The 21,648-nt window shown below is 58.2% G+C and overlaps 1 protein-coding gene across 6 annotated transcripts; it reads right to left on the reverse strand.

Moving 5' to 3' along the window:
* Nucleotides 1-2,376: 2,376 nt before the first annotated feature.
* Nucleotides 2,377-21,207, reverse strand: Ppp1r37 (protein phosphatase 1 regulatory subunit 37). Of its 6 annotated transcripts, none has more exons than XM_090322739.1 (13): nt 20,625-21,207; nt 7,607-7,704; nt 6,635-6,680; nt 6,381-6,481; nt 6,097-6,216; nt 5,863-6,013; nt 5,621-5,776; nt 4,872-4,984; nt 4,328-4,469; nt 4,063-4,229; nt 3,224-3,971; nt 3,007-3,080; nt 2,377-2,887 (listed from the first exon to the last, which is right to left on the reverse strand). In XM_090322739.1, the coding sequence occupies exons 1-12, from the start codon at nt 20,848-20,850 to the stop codon at nt 3,007-3,009; spliced, it is 2,142 nt and encodes a 713-aa protein (XP_090178865.1). In that variant the 5' UTR covers nt 20,851-21,207; the 3' UTR covers nt 2,377-2,887. The 6 variants fall into 6 exon arrangements, with proteins under 6 accessions (XP_090178865.1, XP_090178863.1, XP_090178861.1 ...); XM_090322737.1 differs by having other exon boundaries at nt 2,377-2,924; XM_090322735.1 differs by having other exon boundaries at nt 3,007-3,097; nt 20,625-21,205.
* Nucleotides 21,208-21,648: the final 441 nt, after the last annotated feature.

Raw genomic sequence — 21,648 nt, forward strand, 5'->3', positions numbered from 1 at the left:
CCAGCCCACTTCCTCCTCAGGGAGCCAGTCCCTGAGCTGCCCACGCTGGGTGGCAAGAGGGTTGCAGAGGCGATGGGCGAGGCTGTGGGGGCAGAGGAAATGAAGGTGGACGCCAGGTTGACTCAGGCAAAAGGAGCGCCCAGGCCTCGAGGGCTCTCAGTCTTCATCCCTGCGCCCCAGCCTGGCCTCTGTGGACCAGGCTGGGCAGGAGCTGGCATTACCCAAGGAGATGCCCCAAGGGGCTAGAAGGCTGCTGCACCACACCATGCAGGTGGAGGCCTCTACCAGCATGGGTGGGTGGCATTGTCTCTCAGGCGTGGAACTATCTGCAGGCTGGTCACCTGTACAAGCCCCCCACCCCTAGTCAGGATTCCAGGGAAGTTGAGGAATAGGGGTGGACGTGTACACCCAGGCAGACTGGGTTCTTCTGGTGTGGTCACCACCTGCTTCTGCCAGTAGTGGGACAGAGATTTGGGGTAGACTGAGTCCTGGAGGAACGCCTGAGCAACTTGAGGGCACTTTCATGTCACATGGCCCAGGACTAGGAAACTGAGCTCATGCTCCTCAGCTCCCAGGCCAGCAGCTGCTGCCCAGATGGGCCCAGGTCAGTCTTAGGGACCTTCAAGGGGCGGTGGGGTTGTGCTGGTGCCACCAGCTAGGGTAAGCCAGGCTGCCCAAGGCCTCATGACCCTGTCGACTCAGCGTCTCCCTTTGCCTCCCCTAGTCCAGTTGGGGCTGGGCCGGTTTCTGACCCGAGGCTGGACAAGCGGGTCCCAGTGCTGTGAAGTCAGGCAGGGCCTGGCCAAGTGCAGCTAAGCTGTCAAAGCTGCAGTGCTGTCCTGTGGCCATCTTAGTGCTCTGCCCCTGTAGCTGCCAAAGAGGCAGCTTTGTGTGACTTAGTAACAAAACCAAAGCAGGACATCAGAGACTGTGTGGGTGGTAGCTCCGCCACAACTCACGCTGCCCCATACACTTCCAGCTCTGCTGCAACCAGCCATGGTGAGCCCGAACCCAGAACCCTCAGAGAAGTCAGTCCTTCCCCAGGAGCTCAACACAACAAAGTATCACAGACAAGGTGACTTAGAACTGCAGACATTTATTGCTTCGCAGGGGGCTGCAGGCTCCAAGTTCAAGGTAAAGGGGGTGATCTTTCTCCTTGTCCTCCTGGCTTCTCCTAGCTGGCCACCTTGACCTTCCCAGTCTCGTGGCCCCAATCCTGCCCTCACAGACCAGGGTTGTGTCTAGGTTGGCCTTGAACTCAGCCTTGTGCACCTAGGGTCTCTGTTGGCTTAGGGGCTTGAACTTAGGGCCTGGGCTTTGTCCCTGAGCTCTTCTCTTCAAGTTTAGAGCTCTACCACTTTAAGCCACACAGCTCCACTTCCAGTTTTCTAGTGGTTAATCAGAGATAGGAATCATGTGGACTTTCCTGTCTAGGCTGGCTTCCAACCGCAATCCTCAGATCTCAGCCTCCTGAGTAGCTAGGATGAAGGGGTGAATCACTGGTGCCTGGCTTGGGTTGTCTTGTATGGCTAGGAATGGAACCCAGGGCTGGGGCATGCTCTACCACCGGGCTAGGCCCCAGCCGCAGCTTCAAAGCCTGGAACTTGCTGGACAGGCACCCTGACAGCTCCGCCCTGACCCCTCCATGTTAGGGTCTTGCATTGTGCCCAGAATGGCTCCAGACCACGATCCTTCAGCATGGTGGAATGACCAACACAAGGCCTCACTCTGGATGGCCTCACATGGGGGTGCTCCCTAGTTCCGCATGAAGGCAAGCCTATCTTCAGCTCCATCTGGAAGGGGATGGAACCAGGGTGGCCTGAGGGGGCTCCTCCTAGCCCCAATTCGACATGGCCATGGTAGTGAGGGTGACGGAGCCAGGGCTCAGAACGGGTGCTGGCGTGAGGTTGGAGTGGCAAGTGGGGTGGACAGGTGACGTGGGTTGTAGTGGCTGCCACAACACCACCTGGCTACCTGTGTCCTGCACACAGGCCTGCAGTGCATTTGGTGGACAGGGCACTGTCACAGACACCCATGGGAGGCCAGCTCAGAGACCAAGTCCCATGCCAGGCCCTTGCTCCCCACATGACAGCAGCAGTGGGGGCCAAGGCCTTTCCTACCAGTGACCCCAAGTCCTATGGGGAAAATACTTCCAGCACTGCCGAGCCATGGCAAGGCACTTGTGACAGACCAGTGGTCTGTGGGCTCCTGGGGAGACAAATGGGCGGGGCAATGCTTGACCCCCATAACGGAGGTGGGGGGGAGGGCAGAAGTGGAGAGCCATGGCTGGGACCACGCAGGTGTCAGGGACTGCGGTGGCTCTGCCTGGCCCCCGGCAGAAGCACCAGGGTGAGGAGAAAGCAGAGGGGCAAGTGATGAACCCAGCCCCGATTTATTAGAAAAGGTGTGGACAGAGCTGTATGGACAGGAGTGACCCCCCCCAGCCTTGGCCCTGCCCGCCCCCACTTGCACCCCGCCACCCTCAACCCCGCTGTAGTGCCTTCCGGGGCGCAGCCTCAGAACCCCACGGCTGCAAGCCCCGGCTCCCTGATAGATTTTATTGCACGTAAGAAAAGGAAAGCTCTGGCCCATGGCGGAGCCAGCCACCAGCTACCAGGGCTGTGCCAGCCCCGCCACGGGCCTGCACAGGGCAGGCCTGGCGCAGCAGGTGCCCCGGAACTGGGGCAGCCTGTGTCCTGGGTCCATGGAGCCTCTCATTGTTCCCCAGTAGCCCGAGTCCGTGTCAGCACCGACACAAACACAAGGGCGGAGTCCGTGGGAGCTGTCCTGGCCCACGGCTCGAGGGGGCCCTGCCCTGGCATCCTGGGCCCCAGGGGGCTGGGGAGACCAGTGGGTTCTCATAGCTCTAGCCTCAGCTCGTCCAAGACTGACCGGAAAGGAAAAAAAAAAAAAAAAAAGAGGAACTGGGGGCAGAGACAAAGAGGGTGTCAGCGCAGGGGCTCCCGCGCTCCCGCGCCCTCCCTGCCCCCTGGGGTCTGCACCCACCTAAAGTGTCACAGTGTGTCCTGTGCCGCCTCCTGGCTGGCATCCCTCAGCAGCTCCTCCAGCTCCCGCTCGTCCTGGGGGCAGCGCAGCTCTGTGCAGGCGGCTCCAATAGTAAGGGGCCGGCTCGGGTGGATGGTAGCCCCCCACCCCGGGGAGAGCTCTGCGAGGCACCCCTCCCGTCCCCAGCTGGGCTTGCCGAGGTCCCCAAGTGCCTCACCGTGCTCCAGGCTGCAGCTGCCCCCCTTGGCCTCTGGCCCCGGAGGTGGCTCTGGAGGCAGCGCCAGGGCAAATTCGGGCTTCAGGCCATTGGGCAGCGCTGGTCCTGACTGAGGTGGCTCCAGCCGGGGCTCGGGCACCCCGGAGTCCTGGGCACTGAAGGGCTGCACTGGTGGCAGGACAGGGGGGGAGGACGGGGACAAGGGAGGCAGGGAGGCAGAGGAGGGGGGCGAAGGGGGCTCTGCTCTCTCTGGTGGACTCTCCACCCGGGTCACCACAAACACCTTGTGGCCACGGCCCGGGCTGGACACAGAAATACGCTGTTCAGTGGGTGAGGTGGGGCTACCCAGGGGCTTCGTCTCCTCAGGGCTCAGAGAGTCCGTGGGGGGAACCAGGGCAGGGCATGGGGCCGAAGGGCTTTGGTCACAGCTGGCCTCTTTCCTCTGCCCATCATCATCTTCCTCCTCCTCCTCTTCCTCCTCCTCCTCCTCTTCCACTTCCGAGTCTGAGTCTGAGTCTGAGTCTGGGAGGGGCCCAGGGCTCGTGTCCCCGTTGTGGGCTCCGGTGGAGGCCGGGTCCCCGGACTCCTCGAGGGGCTGGGGCTGGGTGATGGTGATCTCGGGCATGGAGGCAGACAGCTGCAGCTGCTGCTCCTTCTCCTCCCGCTCACGCGCCAGCACAAAGTTGCGCTTGCAGCCATTCTGGATCTCGGTGAGCAGCGCCTTCTGCGTCTCGATGAAGCTCTTGACCTGTGGGTGGCGTGACCTGGCTAGGGCACTCGGCCACGGGGCCCCTGCCACCCACCCGGGCCCCCTCCAGGCTGGGAAGAGCCCCGCTCACCGCCTCCTTCTTGGGCTCGCGGTCCAGGTCCAGACGCAGCAGGGAGTGGTTCACCTTGAGAGCCAACGATAGGGCCATGAGCCCGCCCGTCTTGATCTCATTCTCCCGCAGGTCCAGTCTCAGGAGGCGGGGGCACTCGGCGATGAACTCGGCCACCGCCACCGCGCCTGGGAGGGGGACCGCAGGGCTGGCCATGGGCCCCAACACTGGCTGGCCACCCCACCTTGCCCCCGCCCCATCTGGCCAGCCCCGGCCCGCACCCTACCCTCGCAGGTGAGCTTGGTGGAGGCCAGGCCCAGGCGCACCACGCTGCGGTTGCCGATGAGCCCGTTCTTGAGGTTGCGCACGCCCTCATTCCCGATGGGGTTGTGGCCCAGGTTCAGCGTCTCCAGACTCTGTGTGTGTGGCTGGAGGGGCGGGGCCCATGGGGGGGATGCAGGGCCCCCCAAAAGACACATCAGGAAAGAGGTGGAGCAGAGGCAGCACGGAGTGCTCATGGTGTCAGTGCAGGCCCTGTCCACACGGTCTCCAGGTGCCCAGGGGCCCCACTGGACGGCCAGCCTGTCCTGGGGACTCAGCTGGGGTTCTGCCAGTCCTGCACCTACGGGTCTTGCTTTACATAAGATACGGTGGGAAAACCAAGCCCTTGCCAAAGTCCAGAACTGTCTTTAGGCAAACATGGGCAGGGCAGGGCCCACCATGGCAATCAAAGAAATGGCACAGAGAAAGCTCAGAGCCAGGTGGGCGTGGTGGGCAGTGCTGCAGCTCAGGAGGGGGGGAACCCGCTGCCGGCGGCCGTGGGGACTCACCAGCGTCATGCCCAGAAAGGCCATGCCTGTGTGCGTGAGCTGGTTGTTCCACAGCACCAGTGTCGCCAGCCCCTTCCTCTGTTCCTTGAGACCCTCGCAGATGTAGGCCAGACCTGGGGGAGACAGGGCCCTGCCTGTGGCTCTGGCATGTTTGTCCCCAGGGGACATTTCTGCTTGTCTGCTGACTCTGGCCCAGACAGTCCCCCAAACCCCGGGCTTGAACTGCTCCTGACCCTGGGGCCCGGTGATGCCACCACTGTCTAGGGCCCATCTGGCCTCACTCATCCCCGACTCCTCCAGGCTGAGCCCAAGGTGGGTGCTCAGCAGCGCCCTCTCTGCCCCACACCCCTTACCCTAGCCAGGGATTCTGCTCAACAGAGACGCAGGGTGGAACCAGAACCCTCCCCTTCTTCTCCCCCATGTTCCCTCAAGCGTCCAGGCTGGTTTCCACCCAGGACCTTTGCATCTGTCCCTGATGCCTCCTTCCCCGCCTCTGCCCCTCCTTCACAGCGGATGGCCGCTCTGCCAACACTCCTCCCCTTCAGGCTTTGCAGGGCCGAATCCCTCCAACTCTTCATCCAACAGTCCCTTTCCACTCCAGAGAATCCGTGACCCGAGCCCAGCCAGGCACCGCTTGATTCACTCTTCCCCATGTGGAACTGGCTGTGAGCCCCAGGAGGACAGCCTGGGGCTGTGGGGGGGGGGCCCACAGCTGGGTGCGCAGTGCCAGCACGCAGGGCTGGGCTCACCTGAGTCCAGCACGTGGTTGTTGCGGAGGTCCAGGATCTGCAGGGAGCAGTTGAACTTGAGCAGGTTGCCCAGGTGGGCCGAGTCCTGCAGGCCGTTGAGCTTGTTGTCAGCCAGGTAGAGCTCCCGCAGGTTCAGGTTCATCTTCAGGGCTGTGGCTGCAGGACGGGGGTGGGTGTGTGGCTGGCAACCCAGCGGCCGCTTGCAGGGGCCCAGGGGTGCCAGGGTGGGAGGTGAGGCTCACCAAGCAGCACGAGGGGCCGCCCCGACAGGCTGGCATTCTCCAGGTGCAGCACTGCCAGGCTGCTGCGGATGCGCAGCGCTCGTGCCACGAAGGGCGCCGAGTGGTCCAGCAGGGGCGTGCTGCGGGCGTCCAGGTACTGCAGGCAGCTTGTCTGATGAGGACGGGGCGGGGGTTAGGTTCGGCTGCAGCCCTCTCTAGCCTCTCCTAAGGGCCGGGGGCACAGGAGGGCCGTACCTTGCGCATCATGTGGGCAGCGGCCTGCCAGCCCCGGGTGCCGATGTGCTTGTTGAAAGAGATGTTGAGGTGCGTGGCGGACTCATAATACTCGATCATGTCAAAGAGGGCCGAGGCACCCTGGGACAGAGACAGCAGCGCAGGCTCAGCCTCTGCCCAGGTGGCCGGGCCAGTCTGTGCCCTGTCCATGGTCCTGGCTGCGGTGCCAGGGGAGGGGGGACTTCCACACGACTTCTGGTTGCCCCACCGGTCTCGATCACCCTCCCTCCCTCTTTCCTGCTCACATCTTCATCCAGGCTGGTCTGCTCCAGGTCCACCACCTTGAACTGCAGCCGCTTGAAGACCTCTTCCAGGGCCTCGCAGGCCTTATAGTCCAGCTTCTCCCCTGAGAAGAGGAGGCAGGGGTGGCTGATATGTCCTAGGTGGCCTGTGAGTGCTGGGGAGAGGGGAGCCCCCTACAGCCGTGCCCCTGCCCAGCCCCCAGCCCTGCACCGCCCCAGCTCTGCCCTGCTCCCCTCTGGGGCTCCACTCATCCCACCTTTCAGGTCCAGGCAGTCAATGCGATGCTCGAGGTCTGTGAACTCCTAGAAAAGCAGGGGGTCTGGGCTCAGGGTGGGAAGTCACCCCAGATGCTAGGCTGCCCAACAACAGGGAAGCAGTGCTCAGAACCCAGGATGGGCCCATCGAGAGCCAGGCAGGCCTGCTGGCGCGGGTGAGGGTGTAGGCTACTGGCGGGCACCTCTGAAGGATATCTAGGCCAAGGACACAGTCCGTGTCAGGGGTGAGGGGAGGCAGGGCCCTGTGGTGAGCCTTATCCTGGACCAGCTCTGCCTGGAGCGCCCCCTTCCGGGGCCCCATGGAACTCCAAGTCTCAAGGCAGTGAGGAAGACAGAAAGGGCAGAGCAACTAACTGGCTAGAGCAGTGAAGCAGGCACAGTGAGTGAGCCAACACTGAGCCCTGGGAACTGTACCTCCCCCCAGCGGCTTCCCTTCCTAGGGAGGGACTCCAAAATTTAAAGTAGATTTGCTTTCATGTCTGTACTATAACAACTTCTTTTTCTATTCTCTTCTCCTTCTTTTTGGAGTACTAAGGTTTAAACTCCAGGACTTAGGCTTGCCAGGCAGGTGGCTCTACCACGTAGGTGTTTTTGTTTTATCTTCTGGAAAGGGTCCCATGACTCTTGCCTGGACCCCAGACTTTAGGAGACTGTAGAAATGGCTTTCCACTGCAGAACAGCTTCTGTTTTGTGTGTGTATGTGCCAGTCACGGTGCTTGAACTCGGGGTATGGGCACTGTTGAGAGCTTCTTTTGCTTAAGGCCATCACTCTACCACTTGAGCCACGGCCCTACTTCTGGCGTTTTGGTTGTTCACTGAAGATAATCTCAAGGACACTCCTACTGAGGTTGGCTTCAATCCATGATCTTCAAATCTCAGTCTCGCGTGTAGCCAGGATTACAGACATGAGCCTAAAACTGTGGTACTCCAGTACCCTCACCCCTACCCCTTACCTGCAGCTGCCGGAGGAGCTTGGGAATCTGCCGGCAGTTCAGCTTCTGACAGGCTTGCCTATACGCACTGATTACCTCGTCCACAGTCACGTTCTGGGCTGTGGACAGAGGAGCAGAGGCACAGACTATGAGGTTTTCTATGAGGTACTGGGGTTCAACTCAGGGCCCTGTACTCACTCCACAAGTGCCTACGCCGTGGCCTGGTCTTAATTAACCAGTTTCATCAAACTGAGAGGGAAAAATGAGCTCTTTGTTTTCCTAAAGTGAAACCTAGCATTTTCTTCTAATTAACATAGGCCAGATAAGAAAGAAAGAAAAAAAACAACTACATAGCAGATTGTCCAGTGATGTTGTAATCACAAAAATAAGACAGGTGCTGTCATCCCAGCACCTGAGAGGAAGAGGCAAGAGAATGGACAGTTCAAGGCCAGCCTTGGCCATGTAGTAAAACCCTGCTTCAAAACATGGCTGATTTGAGGATTGTGATTTGAAATCAACCTGCTCAGAAAAGGACCTATGAGACTTTTTTGTGTGTGTGTGGATCATGGCGTTGAGCTCTTCAGCTCAAGGCTACCACCCTACCCTTGAGCCAAGCCCCACTTCTTGTTTTCTAGGGGTTAGTTGGAGATTAAGAGTCTCAGGTCCTTTTGTGCCCAGCTGGCTTTGAACCCTGATCCTCATAGCCTCCTGAACAGCTAGGATTACAGGTGTGAGCCACCACACCTGGCAGCCCCAGGAGACGCTTATCAGCTCAGGGACAGAGCCCAGGCCCTGAGTTCAAGCCCCCAAACAGACAAAACAAAAACAAAAACAATGGTTCAGAGTAGAGTGCTTGTCTAGTATATGCAAGGTCTAGGGCTTGGTTTTGCACCCTTGCAGATGTGACCACTCCCAGGCACTGACAAAAGTGCTCAGAGTTAGTTCACGTGGCTTTCAGGCAGCTATACATTAGTTCCACGTCTAAAAGGTGGATTGTGTGCGTGTGTGCGTGCGCGCACACCAGTATTGGGGATTGAATTCAGTGGCGGCTCAAGCTCTTTGCTTGGCTGTTTTGCTCAAAGCTGGCCACGCTGGAGAGAGAATGTCTTGGATTTGTCTGTCCCTGCTGGCTTCAAGCCAGAATCCTCAGCTCTCAGCCTCCTGGGCAGTCAGGACTACAGGCATCACCAGCCACCTCTGGCTGTGCGCCTTCCAAAGCAAGCTTCAAGTAAGATCCACATTCCCACTCCTTATCCTGCCACAGCCACGACAACTGTCACAGAGATCCCTCTTTCCTCTGAATGCGACATCCATAGTCTCAGGGGAGAGGGACATGAGGATACTGAAGTAGCTGGCCCAGTGCTGGTGCTCAGTCGGCAGGAGACAGCGGAGAAGAGGAAGCTGATGGCAGTGGTGCCCACTCTGCAAGGCTCCAGGCCCACGGATCCCACAGTGTAAGGCAGGACACAGAGTGCTTTCCTCGAATGATTTCATTCAGCCAGCTCTGTGAGCCCACGAGACTGGCCCAATTCCATCTCCATTTCATAAAGGGAAGCAATCCAGAGAGCAAGACATGGCCTAAGCCACTGGGCTAGGAAGAGGCAAGCTGGCCTGCTCTGAACCCAGAGCCCGGCTCCATGCTCCCCGGGTGGAGGGGCTGCAGGGCAGCTGAACCAAGAGAGGCAGAGGAAGGCCTGAGTGCTGAGATAAACACCATCTCAGCCTCTACTCCAGGCCAGGCCCCAAGAGCCTGACCCTCACAAAGGGACTGGGAGCGCCCCCCTCCCCCCCCCCCCCGCATCCCACACTCCCCATCAGGTGACAGAGTGCTGTGGACCTTGCGCACAGTTGCAAGGCTGGGACAGGCACCAGAGGGCAGCTTTGCCAGCTGGGAGCTGGCAGGGAGAGGCCAGTCAACCCAGGAAAAACACTGCCAAAAGCTACCCTGTGGCCAGGTGAGGAGGGGACCACGGGGGCCAAGCAGCCCTTGTCCTCCAAGGGAGGGAACCCCGAGGTACAGGTGTTAGTGGGCTCCCTAACTCAGAACACCCATGGCATGCATCAGGCACATCTCACCCCAAAACTGGGACTCCCAATCCAAGACAAGAAAGAGGTGGCGTCCCTGAGTGACCACACTCTTCAACGTCCTCCTCTGTCTCTACTGGGCCACCAAGCCTTTCAGGGTTGACCTCCTAATTCTCCTAATTGGGACTTGAAAACTAATTTGTGGTTCTTGGTTAGCCAGGTGCCCTCTGACCCCTGGCCTGGCTACGGGAGACAATAACACACTCTGAAAGACTCTCCACAGTGCCTGGATTTCCTGACGCTTCCCCAGAATGGCCTGGCCACTGAGTGCAAGGCTATGTGACTCAATGTCAATGCCACTGGCAAGCGATGGCTTTTCCAGAGCCTCACCCCTGCTGCTGCTGCTTTGCAGGAGTGCAGGGCCTGGGCAGGCAGGGAGACCCCAGGCGGGCACCCCATGCAGCCAGCCCCTCTTCTCTGCCACCTCTGCGTTCACACATTGGCAAGCCAGGTTCTGCCATCTGTCCTCATCAAGGCTGGCTCTGGGAAACAAATGCCTGCTGCCCTGGCCTTCTGGGTGCCAAGAGCTTCTCCCCGCTGGCCCTCCAGGAAGGGAAACACATCATCAGGGTGCCACTATCCACAGGACCCCAAGTGGTTTCTGATCCTGGCCGCTTGGGAGCTCTCACTGCCTCAGGCACTGGCTTTCATGGCTACTGACCTGGAAAGCGGATCCAGTGACACACACAAGACTTCTAAAGCAGCCAGTGAGATCACTCAGGCACACAACAGGCTGCTGCTTTGTCAACAAGGCCCGACAGCCAGGTGACAAGGTGCCACAAGGTCCTGGATTCGCAAACAAAACTAGGCTCAGCATCTGTTCCCAAACCAGGGCGGCCTGCCAGGGAGGCTGTGCTCTTGCACCTACCCCCAGTGCCCCCCCTTAGGCAAATATTTACCCAAGGCTGGGGTCCCCCTTGGCGGCTGAGTAGAGGAGGAGGCAAGAGAAAAGAAAAGGGCTGCAAAGGCCCTGGTCCTGGGCAGCTCTGCTGCTACCAGGCAGGGCAGGGCTCAGCTCCACTGTCTCCTGAGGAGAAGCACCGACACACACAGTGGGGGGGCACACAGTGGGGGCTCTGCTGCTAGTGCCCTGCCAGCCCACCAAAGCCCTCATGCAGCCCCTCCAGGACTCTATGCAATACCACCCTAGCCCCAGCACTAGGGAAGCAGAGGTGGGAACACTGTGACATGGAGGCCAGCTCAAAAGCCCCAACAAAACTCGAGACCACTCACACCAGCCTGTAGTTCCCAGAGGGTACGAGGTCTAAGGACAGGCAAAGGCATCTCAGGGCCCAGATCCATCTTAAGAGAAAACCCTGTGTGACGCCTCAGTGTATAGGTCCCCGAGGGGCGATGATTGGGATAGAATCCAAGATAAACGGTCCCTGTCCCCAGGGGGTCCCGGGAATTGGACCTCTCCCCAACAGTGATGGGCCAGGTTGGGCTGGGGTGGGCACCGGGCATGAGGACACAGTTGATACCTATAACCCGGGGACTTCCCTGAGGTGGGGTCTTCAAAGGCCACTCGAAGGTGTGTGGTTGGCAAGTACCTGCCCAAGGAAAGATAGGTAGAAGGGAGGTGTCAGCCAGGTAAAAGGTCAGCTCAGCATGGCCACCACCTGCAGAAGTTTTACTGCTCTGTCTGGGCACCCCACAGACTCCTGCCCGCTGGCCATGCAAGGCAGATTTTAAATAGCCACACTGGCAACAGAGTGGGGGGGGGAATACGAGACCCCCGAGTCTGCTCACACCACTTTCTTTCTCTTTTTGCCAGTCCTGGCAGCTTGGATGCTGTCTCTGAGCTTCTTTTGCTCAAGGCTAGCTCTCTACCACTTGAGCCACAGCATCACTTCTGACTTTGTTTATATGGTACAGAGGAATCAAACCCAGGGCTTCATGCATGCTAGGCAAGAACTCTAGCACTCAGTACAGCACTTTCTTAAGCCAAGAAAACAGCACCTCAGGCTTCAGCACACAGGGGTGGGAGACATGATTCTGCATGCAGGACTGCTGCCCTGGAGCAGACGCCGAGGTGAGTGGGGGACCTCGTCAAAGTGGACCCCAGGCCTGCACATAGGTCTGAAGGATGAAGGTGGCCGCAGGAGAGGGGCAGCAGTGATTTTAGCACAAGGAGGGGGCTGCATCCAAGGACCAAGGATTATGCATTGTGATATGGAGCAGTGCGGTGTATGCCGGGTAGAAAGATACAGCTGTCCCTTGGGGAACTTAAGGTCACACAGCGTCGGGGTGAGCATTCTGCATAACCTGGAAGCACACAGGTGCTTGGAGGCTGGCAAGTTGCTCGTGGCTCGATGCTCCACGCTCCCCAGCACTGGTGCCCATGTCCACCTTGGAGAAGGGGTTCTCTGGGCAACTTTCCACTGAGGATGCCGCCAGCCCTGCCGCAACGGGCCCATGGCCAGCTGCACTGCCAGGATATGGGAGCTATAGTTTGCAACCTAAGAATCAAGGAACGTGACTGCTAGTGGCCCAGGGTTTCTCTGCATTTAGAAGAGGCCCTGGGCCAGGTGCCGGTGGCTCATGCCTCTAATTCTAGCTACTCAGGAGGCTGAGACCTGAGGATCACAGTTCAGAGCCAGCCTGGGCACCAAAGTCTGTGAGACTCTTATCTCCAGTTAGCCACCAGAAAACCAGAAGTGGCATTGTGTCTCAAGCGGTATAGCAGTAGCCTTGAGCTGAAGAGCCCGGGCCCAGAGTTCAAGCCCCATGACAGAAAGAAAGAAAGAAGAGGGAGGGAGGGGGGGGAGAGACGGGGAGGGGGGGAGAAGGGGAGGGAGAAAGAGAAAAAAAGAGATGGGGAGTGAGGAGGGGGGAGGGAAAGGGGGGAGAAGGCTCTGGGCCTGGAGTATGATCTAGTGGTAGAGTGTTCACCCAGATGCACACCAAGCCCTGGGTTCGATTCCTTGGTACTACATACATAGAAAAGCCAAAAGTGGTGCTGTGGCTCAAGTGGTAGAGTGCTAGCCTTGGGAAAACCCAAGGACAGTGCCCAGGCCCTGAGTTCAAGCCCCAGGGCTGGCAAAAAAAAAGAAGAAAAAGAAAAAAGAAAAAGGAAAGGTCCTGTCTGTTTGGGATCTAATGGGCCTGTGCATTTCTTCACTCATTCATTCATTCATATACCATCTCCAGCTCCCCATAGCACTCCAGCCCTCAAGCCCCACAGGTCAGAAGCACTTGCCAAGCTGGGGCTTCAAAGCTCTTCTTTGACCTGGCAAAGTCCCTAGCAGAGAAAGCTAAGTGTGATTAGCAGAAAGCCTGTGGGACAAGGATGGTGATACTGTGCTGTTCATGTGACTGCACCCAGGAAGGACCTAAGTGCCAGCCATGCAGACACGCCCAGGACTGATCACAGCTAAGTGACGCTGTTTCAGGGGGGAGATGAGGAGAGGACACATAGCTCACCCCCATCAGGGCCCTGCTGGTAGTGGTGGTGCCCAGCCAGAGAGGAGATGCGAAGGCACCCAGCTATGCCTTCAGAGTGAAAACATCCCGGGGGTACAGACCTCCAGGGCAGCAAGGCCACGCCTCTGGGATGGATCAGGAACTCAGGACTCAGTGAGACAAAGACAACACAGTTTTTAAATGTGCAAAAGATCTGAAGAGGACCGGGAGTTTGGGTTAGTGGTAGAGTGCTTACTAGCATGCATAAAGCTCTGGGTTTGATTGCTCAGTACCATATACACTGAAAAAGCTGGAAGTGGTGCTGAGGCTCAAGTGATAGAGCTCTAGCCTTGAGAAAGCCCAAGGACACTGCTCAGGCCCTGAGTTCAAGCCCCAGGGCTGGCACACATAAAAAAAAAAAAGAAAGAAAAAGAAAAAAGACGTGATAATATCTTTTCAAAGATATTGAGATGCTCAATAAGCACACAAAACACAAGCCACACTCGCCTTATGCACCCCTGCCAGTTCTGGGGGGAGCCACAAGTAAAAAACAATTATTGCCAGGAGCTGGTGGCTCACACATCCTAGCTACTCAGGAGGCTCAGATATGAGAATTGAGGCTCAAAGCCAGCCTGGACACAAAAGCCCATAAGACTCTTATCTCCAATTAACCACCAGAAAATGGGAAGTGGCACGGTGGTTCAAGGGGTAGGACAACACCCAGGCCCAGAGTTCAAGTCCCATGACCAACCAAAAAAAAAAACAAAACCAATTACAAGGGGACATGAAACATCTACTCCCCCCCCCCTCCATTTTCTAGAGGTTAACTGGAGATAAGAGTCTCAGGTCCTTTTGTGCCCGGCTGACTTTGAACCTTGATCTTCAGATCTCTGCCTCCTGAGTAGCTAGGATTATAGGTGTGAGCTACAGTGCTCAGCTGAAACCCATCTATTCTTGCAAGCAACATCACATGGGCACTTGCTGTGGAAAGCAGCTGGCATTTTCTCGGTTACACGCCGCCCATTTGCCCAGCAATGGGAGAGGGAGAGAAAAGCATCCCGCTGGAAAAATGTGTACATCAGTGCGACAGTGTGTGAGCTGGCAAGTACATGGGTGAGCCTGAACCGAAAGGCACCATCTGGCAATGAGAAAGAGTGAAGTTCTGGCCTCTGCTATCTGGTGAGCCTTAAGAACATTCCACCAATTGCAAGTAGAGTCTCTTGAAGGACCCAGGACCTAACCATCCATATGGAAATGTCTGGGAGTAACACAGGGTGTCTTTCCAGGTTGATTAAAATGCTCTCAACTTAGCCAAGGACTACCGGTTCATTCCTGTAATCCTTGCTATTATTATTATTATTTTATTTATTTATTTTTTTGCCAGTCCTGGGCTTGAGCTCAGGGCCTGAGCACTGTTCTTGGATTTTCTCAAGGCTAGAGCTCTACCACTTGAGCCTCAGCACCACTTCCGGCTTTTTTCTATGTATGTGGTACCGAGGAATTGAACCTGGGTTTTCATGCATGCTAGGCAAGCACTTTAACCACTAGGCTAAACTCCCAGCCCCGTATTATTATTATTATTATTATTATTATTATTATTATTATTATTATTTTGTGGGTGATGGGGCTTGAACTCTGGGCCTGGGTGCTGTCCCTGAGCTCCTCAGTTCAAGGCTACCCACCCAACCCCCTGAGTCATGGCCTCACTTTCCTTTTCATAGTGATTAATTGTAGGTAAGAGTCTTCCAGTCTTTAATGGTCTTTAGTGCTTAGGCTGGCTTTGAACTGCAATCCTCAGATCTCAGCTTCCAAAGTAGCTAGAATTATAGGCGTGAGCCACCACGCCTGGCTAATCCTAGCTATTCAAGAGGCTGAGATCTGAGTAGAATTCAAAGCCAGTCTGAGCAAGCAAAACTGAGAGACTCATGTCCAATTAACTAGCCAAAAGGCAGAACTGAGTTCGTGGTTCTAGTGACAGAATGCTAACCTTCAACAAAAAACTCAGGGACAGGGTCCAAGGCCCTGAGTTCAAGCCCCATGACTGGCAGAAAGAAAAAAAAAAAAACCTGCTCAGTATTTGATCATCATGATGGATGCACCACTGTAAAATACTGAAAATCGCCGTGCTTTAAATGGGTGCATTTTATGGTATGTGAAACACATCTCAATAAAGCTATTTTTAAAAATTCCCAGATGGCAAGAGGAACAAGTGATTTTTTTTCCCCCTGGACTTTCCAGATTTTTCATTTTTGGGGGGGATGAGACCAGAACTAATGCATCCTGTACCAACAAAGCAAGATCCCCACAGCCTTCCTCAGTGCTGAGTGTGCACCCTCCCTTCCCAGGCTCCATCTACCAGATCTGGAGGTGAAGCAGGGATGAGGACAGGGTGCTTTCGGACAGGGTAGGGATGGTGCCCACACCTGCACCCCCAAACCATACCCATGGACACAGGAAGACAATGGCTACATGAAGAGCACTGATTTAAAAACAGACAGACAGACAGATAACATGGAGGATCTCTACAGCTCTCACCCTGGTCTCCAGGGCTCCAAGAGGCACCCCCATGCAAAGGCACTTCTGAGCAGAGTGGGGGAGGGGAATGCCTTAGGGCCCGGATGCCATCCCTGAGCTTCTGAGCCAGGGAGGGGAAATGAACCCCAAACAAATAACAACTAAGTACAGAGATGCCTAGGGAACTCAGCAGGAACTCACAGAGATGGGGGGCAGGCGGCACAGTTCTCTGGGGATTAAGGGAGATAGGAGGAGGAGAAGGAACTGGAGGAGGAGAGTAGGAGGAGGAGGAGCAAGAGAAGGAGAAAGAGAAAGAGGAGGAAGAGGAAGAAGAATAGTAGTAGTAGTTTAGGCCAGCCAGTCAGACTGAGCTAAGCACAGGGTGCTGGGGGCCCACCAGGTAGGGCGGGTGCTGCGCGGCCATATGGGAGGTCTCACCAAACTGGGGTGTGGACCGGCTTGGGTCTTTTGATAAACTTCATCCCGGGGAGCCTGCACCTCCCTCCCTAGGCAATGGGGGGCCTGTTTTCCCTTTCCCACCAGATGACAGAGTAATGTTACACAGCTGCAGAAAGGAAGTCCTGGTGAGCTGGCCCCGTGGCCACCTGGCCACCGGGAAACATGAACCTGCATGAGGTCACTACCCGCTCAGCTTTCACTGCTTTCGCTGCTGCCAGCCAGGTCCCAAGGTGCTCAGAACAGGCACAGGCCCACCCCCATCCCGCCAGAGGCCATCTCCAGCTGGACTCTGCAGCTCCAGCTCCAGCAGGGAAGGGAAGCACTGGGCGAGTCACATGAGCACTGCAGGCAGACATGGCAAACCTCCACCCACTACCCCCACGCAGCTCCTCGGCTGTCTGGAGGAGAAAGAAGGGAAGGGGGCCAACCCGTGACCACCTTTAGGGCTCCCCACCCCTAAAGAGAGGCCTAGCCTTCAGGAATCCCACCCTCTTGCAGTGAGGGGCATCTTTCACCCATGCTGAACTTGAACACTAGCTCCCCGCCTCCTGCCAGCGTAGCCCGCAGAGAGGGTGCCAAATCCTGTCCCACAGAATCAGCAGCCCAGGAAGTGGGGGGCAGCCCCCCCCTCCAGGCTCTCTGCTAGCCTTTGACAAACTCCTCATCTACGAAAGCCACTGGCGACAGTGCAGAGGGCTGAGGTTCCCCAAGGCCAGCAGACTTCTCCCACAGGAAAAGGGAGGCTGACAGGCCAGGATCTCCACCATCCCCCCACCTCCACACAAATGGGCCAGATCTGAGACTCACACTCGGGGTTCAGTGTTGCCTCTGTGGTTATTTTCTGGACCCAGGCCTGTTCTAGAACTGGGATGTCCTGGATTAGCTTCGTGATAGGGTACTGATATGAGGCTGGACCCCAGGGCCTCATCTGGTGACCTGTGGGGGTGAAGCCCCCTTGGGCAGGGTGCCCTGGACAACAATATCTCAGAGCTGTGCAGAGGCCACTGCTTTGGCCACCAGGTGGGCGTGTCTGCAGCCTGTTTCAGCCCCACCTGTGCCTACCTGCCTCCGCTGCAGGAAGCCTGGCTTCTTCCTGTTCCTTGAATATGCTACTTCGCCCTCTGCCACCTAGCTCCCCACACTGCTCAGCACCTGGCTGACTCCTGTGAGTTTTTATCAGATGTCCCTGCCCTGGCTCGGAGTCCCACTGGCCTGGTTCCGGCGGGAGGAGTGTTTGGCACTGGCTCCCGCACTCCATGGTGACAGGGATGGGCCTACCTTCTTCTCCCCAGCCTCCCCAGCCTAACCACGGCCTGGCCAGGCAGAATGGGTAACCGGTCACAGGTCACAAGTCACTCAGGAGGTAAAGATTGGTAGCAAGCACACATATCACTGCCTATGGCCAGGAGAGCACATTCCAGAGAGCAAGTCCCAGGGACCAAGGGTCATAAAGGTTGGGTGGGGGGAAGAAGTATGGGGGGGGGACAGGAGGGCAGCCCAGTTGTCCTGGGACCCCTGCAGAGTGCCCTTGCCTTACCCTAAAAGGCAGTGCTGTCACCTACACAATGCAGGCCCCTGCAGCCAATCATCTCCAGGGGTCCAGTGCCCTGCTTCTCACTGGGTGCCTCACTTCCTCCACCAGACCAGGCTCCCTGCGCCTCCTCCCCCCTCCCCCAAGTTTCTAAGGCTCCCTGGGTTGGACAGTTCAGGGCCTGCCTGACCTAAGTCTCTAAAGTGAGGCTGAGGTCAGCTCTAGGTAGTCAGGCCTTCAGGGAAGCTCAGGGATGGGGACACACCCACACCCACGCAGGGGCTCCCTAGCACCCCTCTTCTGAGGCCTTTGGAGCGGACAGTCTGGGCTCCCAGGAACACACTACTATTGCTGTGATTTACTATGCAGCAGCTCTGTGTGTTCTCGCTGGGGCTCAGGCGGGCATCCAGCCTGTCCCTAGAGGAAGAACCATCCTGTCACACCTGCTTAACCGCCCCCAAGCTCTCCTCAAAAAGGCCCTACTCACTCTTGGAAACCAGGGGATCTGCCCACAGCTTCTGTCCCTGAAGGCAGAAACACACATCAAGAGCCTGGGGTGCCAGAGGGCGGGTGTCCACGGGCAGTGTGGGCCCCATTCATGTCGCAGTCAAGGGCTCACGTGGGATCGCAGGGGCTTCTGGAGGGGCTGGGATGCTCATGGTAAAGAGTGGGGCAGAGCAGGAGCGGGGAGCTGCTAGACACGGTACGGGGGCAGGCTCCGGGCAGAGGGGACAGGAGGGAGGCGCAGTGCTCTGATGGCTCTCCCCACTCCTCACTGCACTTCACAGATAGAAAACACGGCCCAGAGAAGCCTGGCCGGACCCCCTATGCCCTCTCACCCACCCCCTCCCACCTTGGCAGGTGGCTTCTACCTGCCAAACCAGTTTCTAGAAGGAAAGTGTAGCTGGTGCCAGAGACAACCACAAGCCTTACGTCCTCCCGGAAGCCAGTCACCACCCTTACCACCCCAAAACTCAGGTGGATGGAAACTGCACTGGGATGCCCTTCACAGCCCCGAGTGCCCCCTCCAGGTGGGCAACCCCTGCAAGCTCTCCAGGACTCTGGGCAGAGCCAGCTATGAGTCACTGCAGGAGGAGGGAGGGGGGGAGGAGAGAGGGAGAGGGAGAGGGAGGGGGCTGTGCTGCTGTCATGTGCTTGGATCACAAGTTCCCAAGTTCCTCTTGCAAACCCCACAGAGCTCAGCTGTGCTGTGGAGAATAGCAGCTTCGGCTGAGACCACAGACCCACCCCAAGCTGCCGGCAGCCCCCACCCTCGCACCTACAGGCCCAGCCTGGAAGCACCGAAGCCCCCCTTTGCTCTCCACTTTCACCCAGGTCCCCCTAAAGCCTACTTCCCTACTATTTACCCACCTCCTCTGGCTACCCGACCCCCACAGGCAATACATCCCCAGCCTCCAGCCCCGCCAGGCAGCTGGTGTAGGACTCTGCCTCTCCACACACACCCCTCTGTCACCCAACCCAGGACCGTGGCTGGGGCTTTGCCTGGCAAGTCCCAAGTAGACTCTTCCATCCCCTGTTCTTCTGGGCTGACAGCTCAGAAGCCACTCCTGTGCCATCAGGGGCTCACAGAGCTACCTCCAAGTCTCCTATTCTCCCTGCAGCCCCCCCCCCCCCAACCCTCCTAGCCTCTCAGCTGGGTCCTGACCGGAATGCAGTGAATGCAAGCATTCCTCACCCTAGGCTGACCTGCTCTGGAGTCTGAAGTCTAGGACTTGGCTAGCTCCCAATACATAACCAGAGACTACATTCACCCTGGGGCCAGTGGAAACCATAGACTTGCTCCAGCACTGAGGAAGGCCACTGCACACAGTGTGGATCGCCCTTCCCTGAGTCTCTTGTACCCCCTGTGGGTCCCACACACACTGCAGTGGCCTTCCCCTCCCACTTGGCCCAACCTCTCCTGACCTCAAACCCTCAGACTGCTTCCCTCCCAAGTCCCAGACACCACCAAGCTCTAATACACCTCCCCACCTTCTACTGACCAGCAATTCCAATGCCAGGCTTTACAAGAACCCCTGCCCTTCCCAGGGAAGAAAAACGATCTTTGCACAGCCACCCACCTGCCAAAGACCCTCTGTTTGCGGACAGTAAATGGTCACTGCATGCTTTTGTTTGTTTCTTTCTTTCATTTTTTTTTTTGAGGGGGGAGGAGGAGGCACTACTTCCAGTGGCATTTTGGTTTGTTTGGTACTGGGTATGAAATCCAGAGCCCCTACCTTCAAGGTTCTACCACCTGAGCCACGCCCCCAGTCCCTTTGTTGTTTTCGGGACAGAATGTCCTTAATTGTGCCTGGCCTGGCCTCTACACAGTAATCCTGTCTGTGGCCTGGGATTACAGGGGGCACTACCATCCCTGGCCACAATGCCTTTTCTTCTTATTTCCAAACCCTGACACTGCCAGAGACCATTTCTGCTTCTTTCCCTGGGAGTAGACTTTGACTTCCTTTCCCTCCCTCCCCTCCCTCCCCCGGCCCCCGGGAGGTTTTCTAATTTCTTTACGGGAACGGGCAAGGCTTTACTCCTTTTTTCCATCCTTTCTGGCCGTGGAAGCGATCGCACCATAGGAATGGCCGCCCGAGCCCCCAGCTTCGCACCGCAGCCACTTTATCTCGGGCCCTCCCCATGGGCGGCCCTTTCCGGCAGGTGCTAACCCATCCCTACCCGCTGGGCCGCTCTCCCCTCGGCGTCTTTACTGGGGAGCGTGGCGGGGAAGAGGGGGACGGAGGTGGGGGGGATTCCAAGGCTGACTGCCGTTCTATCAACCTCACCAGACGGCTAACTTCAGTTTCCCAGCGTTTTGCGGTGGAGGGGCGCTGGCGGCCGGCGTCATGGGGTCGGGAGGGGAGGGAGGGAGGCAGAAACCCGACACTTTTTCCACCTTCCCCGACGCCAGAGCCCCGTGAGCCCCAGCTCTGAGCCCTCCGCCGGCTCCGCCGGGCAGCGTCAGGTGATTCCTAGTGACGGGCGCGCCATGCCCGGGGTCCCACCCTCCCCGGACCCCGCCAGGCCGCCCCCCGGCGCAGCTACCGTGTCTCCAGGGGTCTTTGGGCTCCACCGCTCCGGACACAATATCCTCGTCCGATGGGAACGTGACGCGTTTGGCCGCAGCCTTGAGGCGGCCGTCGGCGGGAGGCGATGCCGGGCTGGAGGACCCGGCCTCGGCGGTGGCCTCCTCGGTGTCGGCGTCGGCGTCGCCATCGGCGTCCGCGTCGGCGCCCGGCCCGGGCGGCGCCTCCTGCGGCGGGATCTCCATGGCCGCCGCCGCCTCCTCACGGGGGCCCCGGGGACATGCCCCGGGCCCCGGACTCGTTTCTCCGGGCCCGCCCGCCGTCCCGGGGCATGGGCTCCGCAGCTGCCTCAGGCGCCGCCTCCGTCCGTTCTCCTCCTCGTCGTCGCCGGGAGCCCCAGCGCGCCTCCGCCGAGGCCCGTGCGGCCCTGCTCATCCGCAGCCGCACTTTCGCGACGAGGCCCAAGCGCCCGCCGCGTGGGAAGAAAGGTAGGGAGTGGATAGCGGTTCTTTTCAGAGAGGATGGTCTGGCGGGCGATGCGGAGAAGCGGACGGCAGACAAGAAGACAAAGCCACGACCTCACGAAACGTGAGTGACGAATCTGCGAAGCCGGAACCGCAGGTAGCGAGGGGGGCGGGGGACGCCGTCTCCCAGGACAGCGCGCACGCGCGGACCCGAGCCGCTCCGCCCGCGTCGGGGCCGCTGCGTGGACTCCCGCACTTTCGTCCCGGCGGTGGATCGCGATCGAAAGACCTGGGATGATTTGGCGGAGCCAGAACCACCGATGAGAAGGGGGTGAAGGGTTCCAGGATGAGGGAAGGAACGGTGGGCAGCGCTGCTGGGGCGGGGGGTGATTGCGCACAGCCGACGGGGATTTCCTGTCTGGAAACCGAGCCTCTGCCCCCTTGCTTCTTCTCTAGCTCCCATTGGCAGATGGAAGTCTCGTCATGAGCTCTCAGGCAAGGGGCAGCGTGGCTTGAGATACAGAATCACGATGTGCAGACAAAGAGGAGCCTGACGTCGGGGTGCACGTTTGCAACGCC

This window comes from Megascapheus bottae, chromosome 31 (assembly GCF_031878675.1).
Source record: "Megascapheus bottae isolate mThoBot1 chromosome 31, mThoBot2.hap1, whole genome shotgun sequence".
Classification (NCBI taxonomy): domain Eukaryota; kingdom Metazoa; phylum Chordata; class Mammalia; order Rodentia; family Geomyidae; genus Megascapheus; species Megascapheus bottae.